Genomic DNA, 6,000 nt, shown 5'->3' with positions numbered 1-6,000 from the left:
CACGCAAATATTACAACACACACATGTAGCTTGCACAGTAATCTTTTTTATTTTTTTCATTTGCTATACAGCCAGATAATACGACAAATCGCTAACCTTAAACACCCAGTCGTTCATAAAAGTTGTCTGAAATGTGACATTTAAATTCCAGCGTCATGTTTTGACGTACGAACGAAAAAAAAACCCGAGGCAGTGAGTGAAATTTGTGATTTTTTTTGTTCCCCCTCACCGCCCTCGGCACGTGGCTTGCATTCCGCCCGCGAGAAAAAAAAACAACCCAGTACGGCTCCTAATTGTTTCAATGTGGTGGCCCCACGGAACGCGTCTCATCCGAGACTCAACACTGAGGGCCCTTTTGTTGTGTCCGGGCTCGTGTGCATCGCGACACGCAAACGGTGGGGATCGCTTCGGCACGAGAGAACCACCGCTCGGTAAGCGGCGTGGAGAGGACATCTCGGAACGAAACGAATGACGACACTTCGACCCTTCGCCGTCATCTGATGATAAACAAAATACCACTTAAGACTATTTTCTTGACGCAATTACAAGGCCCTGCTCGGAAGCGCGTATAATCATTGTGATTAGCAAGCAGCATTGGGTCTCGGAGCAAGAAAACTGTGGACCGGTTTCGATATGTAGTGGCTCATCAGCAGTCAGGCTTGCTTCAATCAATGCTGCTGATCCGCACGGTGTTTTATGGCCTTTTTCTGTAAGACAAAGGGGATTCGAATGTTAACGCAAAACTATTTAATACTGCACATTACACAACCTAATTATTCGGTTGTGCCTGTGGAGAATGCTAACAACATGAATGACGCAACCTTCCCACATTCGTCACAGCAAAACGTACTGCCATACTTTTCTGTGACACAACCTCTCCGCTTGATAAAGAAAGGACATTGTCATTCCCACATCAGTCCGGTGTGATCGCAGGTGCCGTCACAAAGAAGCAAGCCACACCGTTGGGGTCACATTGCACGGCGCACGTGAACTCTGCCCTCGTCAGTGCGCCGCTGGATGAGGCCCTCCCCACGTGGTCATCGCGACCATACTTCACCACGCTGGCCAGAGGGGTCTGGTTGAAGGTCGAGGCGAGCATAGGAACGCACGTGGGGTGCACGCGCATGTCACAAGTCGCGCGTGCGCGTGCCACTGGCGCTGTGGTGAAAATATGAAGCTGCCTGCGTGTGCCATTTAGTACTTCGGTTTATTTTAATGAAAAATTTGTTTTGCCGCAACCAGGCTCTTAACCGACATTGAAAACTTTTTTTTTCCCAGAGCAGCGCGGTGGAATTCTGCGTGCCGTAACATGGTTCGTATTAACGTATGACGCTCAACACGTGTGCCACTTCTTTTCCGCCCCCGCATCGCCGTGAAAATATTGCTCGATTCTTCGGAGGCCGTTCTTTAACGAGATGCCGTTTGACGTCTTTTAATTCGGAACTTTGGACGGGCGGTGCGTGTTGGAATTAGCTAATGTTTACACATCGTTGTCCACTGCTTGCCTAAGCATATGGAATGGATTATAGGAGTTGGCTCAGTGTGAGGAATTCGAGAAAAGCAATCGAATTGTGTTTTCCATGAAGGCGCGGTACCAAAAGCCGCAAGCTGGAGTATTTTTTGGTATTTCCATGTGTGTGTGTATATCTTAAAAAAATATCAAAGACTTCTCACCATGAGATGCTTTGCAAGAAGCATTGCACTGTGAAAGGAACCAGTGTTTCTGGAAGGCTCTCTCTCTCTCTCCCTGGGTTCATTCAGTCAGGTAGAGTAAACAAAAGTCCTCCCGAGGGAGAAATATCCCTCCTCCAGCGCAATGCCTCTTCACCAGTTACACGCCGAGTCTGGGACAGAGCGGCACGGCTCTGTGGGCTCTGCCGCGGACCTCAAGGCGATATAATGCGGACGCGACCGTGCGCGCGCAGTGGCTGAAGATGTGGAGCGTCCTACCGTTGATGCTCGCGCTCACGCTGACCACCGCCGAGCTGACCGGCTGGGACAGCCTCCTGCGGCAAGCCAAGCTGCGGCGGCAGGCGGCGGAGCCCGCGACCGCCGCCTCGCCCGGCGATGCGCGCTCCGGGGACGAACGCGCGGATCGACTCGCCGAGAGGTTCGCCGCGAACGTCCGGCGGCTGCGGGACAGCGGGCGCAGCCTGGAGCTCGTCTTCCTGCTGGACGAGTCGTCCGGCGTGAGCGCCGCGGACTTCGCCGGCGAGCTTCGGCGCGTCCAGAAGCTGCTGTCGGATGTCCCCGCGGCGGCCTCCGCCGCCCGAGTGGCCGTGGTGACGTTCTCGTCCAGGACCGACGCCACGCCGCTCGTGGATCGCGTCTCGCCCCCGCGGTGCCAGCGGCACGAGTGCCCCCGGGCGCACGCCGAGGGCCCTGGCGTCGGCCTCAGCGGCGGCGGTGGCGGCACGCGCACCGAGGGTGCCCTCTTGCAGGCGGCGGTAAGGCAGGCGTCAAGCGCGTCAAGCGCAGACCTAACGCGAAACACGTGCGTCGCTTCGCGGTACGCCGGACGTGCTTCCCCGCTTTGTTGCGGTCTCTTGGAGGACTGGCGTGGTGTTGGCATGGATGGGCTCTTTTTTTTTCGGATTAACAGCAAACACAAAAGTAAAACAACATTTGGATTGCGACCCACCCCCCCCCACCCCCACTAATGTTATGTTTTGTATTCGACCCATTTCATAACCACTTATTGACGAGTGCCGCTTGGTGGCTGTGCTGTGGTGTGACTGGCCCCTTTTACTCATTTGGGAGTCGATTTGACTTTTGATCGCTACTTGGCATTCTTAATCTGTGCAAATGGAAGATGCAATTGTGTGCTGTGGGGTGACTGGCTCTGCCATAAGAGTATGGAATTTTGACCTCTGGTTCCAAACTGTAAATTGAAACATATTGATGACTCTCAACACCATATCGATAGCTCTAAATGAAAGCCCTCCGTCCAGATAAGTTGTAAGGCCTTTGATTAACTATGCTTTATTATTATCTCTGCTCATCTTGCTGAGCCAGGCAACAGTTGCCTCTTCAGCAGGGTGAAGAGAGGGCCTTAAGACCACCGTCTCGGAATCCGGGCCAGGTTGCACCAGTTGGCAGTGCGCCGCACGGTCTGTCGCTGACCGCATCCACAGGGCAGGCCGTGGTCCACGTCTTCCCCAGGTGTAGAGGAAGGTTGCCTGCAGATAGACTCTGGCCAGTAAGGGACCGGTTGAAACAAGGAAACATGAGGATTTTCCTTTTATTTTACCCGGTAAGGCCCACTGAGCTGTCTGGCGCTTTTTCATAAGAGACCTGGCCACAAATGATAGCTCAACGAATTGACTTATCATGTTGAAATGTATAGCAGCCAAATACTCTAAGCTCGTGTTTCTAAATGTGGAGAGAAAAACCGGTGGACCCGGGAAAAAATTCACGGGACCACGGGGGGAGAAAGACGTGCAAACTCAAAATATACAGGCATCAGGGTCGGGATCGAACCCACTACCTCCTGTATACCAGGCAAGGTAGTTAACATCTCATAGCCATCGTGAGCAGAACCCATGACAGAGGCTTGACAGATCAAAAGCTAGGAGAGCTGAACGGTGTGGGTCGGCGATCAGGAAGTGGTTCTGAACCCGTTAGGTGAGACCCTTCATCGCGCCAACATTGGCGTCACACCGACGGGTCCCAGCGTGGCCGGCACTTTCAGTCCACGCGCGATGATGACTCGTTGACAAGCGGGCCTCGAACAGGGCCAGGTGGAGCGGGAGACCCGCCGTATCCGCACGATCTCCTCCACCGTCGTGGCCACTGCCTCCTCGCTACGAATGCGAGGGAGGAGCGACGTTTCTCGGTACCACGGCAGCCGAGGCAGTGGTGTGAGTCGAAGCATCGCCCCTCTGACGGTGCACGTGGCTGCACGCGACGTTGAACGTCTTTGGCACCGCGTGCGTAGCCCGCGCTGTCTGCCGGCCGCGCCGCGGATCTCCGCCGCGGTTTTTCGCCCCGCAGGAAATCCTGCGGCACTCGGGCGAGGACTCGAAGGCGGCCGTCTTCTTGGTGAGCGACGGGCACTGGGGGGGCGGCGGAGACCCGCGGGGCGCGGCGGCGGCGCTGCGAGCAAGCGGGGCCGAGGTCTTCACCGTCGGCGTCACGAGCGGGAACGTCCGCGGGCTCGGCGAGATGGCCTCGGCACCTGCGAGCGAACACTGCTACCTCTTGGACGACTTCGAGGAGTTCGAGGCGCTGGCTTACAGAGCCCTGCACAACGGTGAGACGCCGCGTGGACAATGGAACGGATTTAGCTTGCTATTTGTTGTTGCTTAAAATTATTAATCTTAAACGAAGAGAACGTGCGCACGATAGAGTTGTGCGACGAACGGAACGCCTCCGAGAGGTCGACGACCGTGGTCGGAGGAGATGGAGCGGTGAAGCCACTTCGTCTGCAGGGTGCTCGATGGATCGCCGCGTCGCAGGATCGTGAGAGGGTGGTGCCGGGCTTTTGGAGGCCCGTCATCCAGCAGTGGATGGACTGTGCCTGATTATGATGATGGAATGTATGGTCTTCATGAATCTACGGTGTGCATTAAAAAAGACGATCACTGCATGGCGCGCTTTCAGGTGCGCTTCTGCGGCCGTCTGGAACGCTCTTCCTTCCGATATTAGGACGTCACTGGAGCTTTGCACTTTTAAATCCGGACTGAAAACTAATTTGTTTAGAACTGCTTTTTCTCTTTCGTTCCCCCGCACCTCCGATTAGCCCAGTTGGCTAGGTACGGTGCGTCAGTGAAACTCACTCGCACAGGGTACGAAGAAGATTCAACCGTACGAGTCTCATCTCTCTGAATCCTCGCGGGTCTGCCACGGTGTTGGCAAATGACACTGAGAGGTGTTCCCCATCTGCTCAGCCGTGATTCTTTAAACTGTTTCTGCTCTGTTGCCACGTGAAGATCACTCAAAGATTTTGGAGAAATAACAAACACAGGTACAGTGTATCTGTAATATTGGCTTCCTTTCAACTTTACACGGTCAAACGGCTGCCTAATCGCATTGCTGTACGAGTGGATGAGCGGATAATGGAGTGGTGGAACTGCGGTTTAGGGCACTGTCCGATAAATACGGCGACCTGAGTTCGATTCCCAGCCACGGCTAACATCAGTGGCGAGCGATATCTGAACAGGTCAGAGGCCTCCGTCAGACCACCTCCTGTACCAACCTGCACCGACCATTGTGAGGCATGGTCAAAAACCCCCATGCGATGAGGACTTTATCCATCACTGGATGAGACAAAAGGCAGTAAATACATTATTATTATTACGTCTTGTGAAAGTGTGGCAACAGTTGCAACACGCTCCACAGCTACGGGGGAAGCAGCGGCCCAGTGGGTCGGGCACTTGTGCCATGAGCCGGGCAAGCCGTGTTTGCTTTCGTCCCACGGCGAACATCTGTGGGCGAGTGACGTCTGAAGCCGGTGCTGGGCATCCGCCACTGCTTCATCAAACCCACACCGACCAGCGTGGTGAAGTATGGTCAAACAAGCCCCCACGCCAACATGCAACTACGGTCACCGCATGGCGCGGCGCTTTCAGATGCACTTCTGCGGCCGTCTGGAACGCTCTTCCTTCCGATATTAGGAAGCCACTGGAGCTGTGCACTTTTAAAGCAAGATTGAAAACTCATTTCTTTACAACTGCTTTTTGCGTGTCGTTTGTTGTTCTTCCCCCTGCACTTCCGGTTAGTGCGGTTTGACTACGTAAAGTGCGAAAGAAGCTCAACATACATACAGCATACATGCATGCAAAGATCCCCCGTGTAGCCTTAACAGACTGTTGGGGCAAGTGCCGTTAACGAGCACCAATGAAGGCCGGCAAGGCACACGAGGGGGTGGGTGGCCAGCACCACACGTGGCCGCCTTTGTATCCCCAGTGACGACGTTCACACATCGCACCAAGTACTCATTTGAGGTTCGACATACATCCATACAACATACATGTCCAACCGTGCTCGGGGAGGGCTTTC

General features: G+C 54.3%; 1 protein-coding gene across 1 annotated transcript in view; it reads left to right on the top strand.

Moving 5' to 3' along the window:
* Nucleotides 1-850: 850 nt before the first annotated feature.
* The window catches only part of LOC116951822 (sushi, von Willebrand factor type A, EGF and pentraxin domain-containing protein 1-like), a 50,055-nt gene continuing 44,905 nt past the window's right edge, over nt 851-6,000 (top strand). The window contains exons 1-2 of the mRNA XM_032970582.2: nt 851-2,447; nt 3,994-4,252. Coding sequence (XP_032826473.2) covers nt 1,935-2,447; nt 3,994-4,252 — 772 coding nt within the window. The 5' untranslated portion in view covers nt 851-1,934. The remainder of the gene's footprint in view (nt 2,448-3,993; nt 4,253-6,000) is intronic.

The sequence above is a fragment of the Petromyzon marinus genome, chromosome 44 (assembly GCF_048934315.1).
Source record: "Petromyzon marinus isolate PM22_M1 ecotype Great Lakes invasive population chromosome 44, UKy_Petmar_22M1.pri1.0, whole genome shotgun sequence".
NCBI classification, from domain to species: domain Eukaryota; kingdom Metazoa; phylum Chordata; class Hyperoartia; order Petromyzontiformes; family Petromyzontidae; genus Petromyzon; species Petromyzon marinus.
Note: the sequence above shows the minus strand (reverse complement) of the source record. Positions and strands in the feature narration are given on the sequence as shown.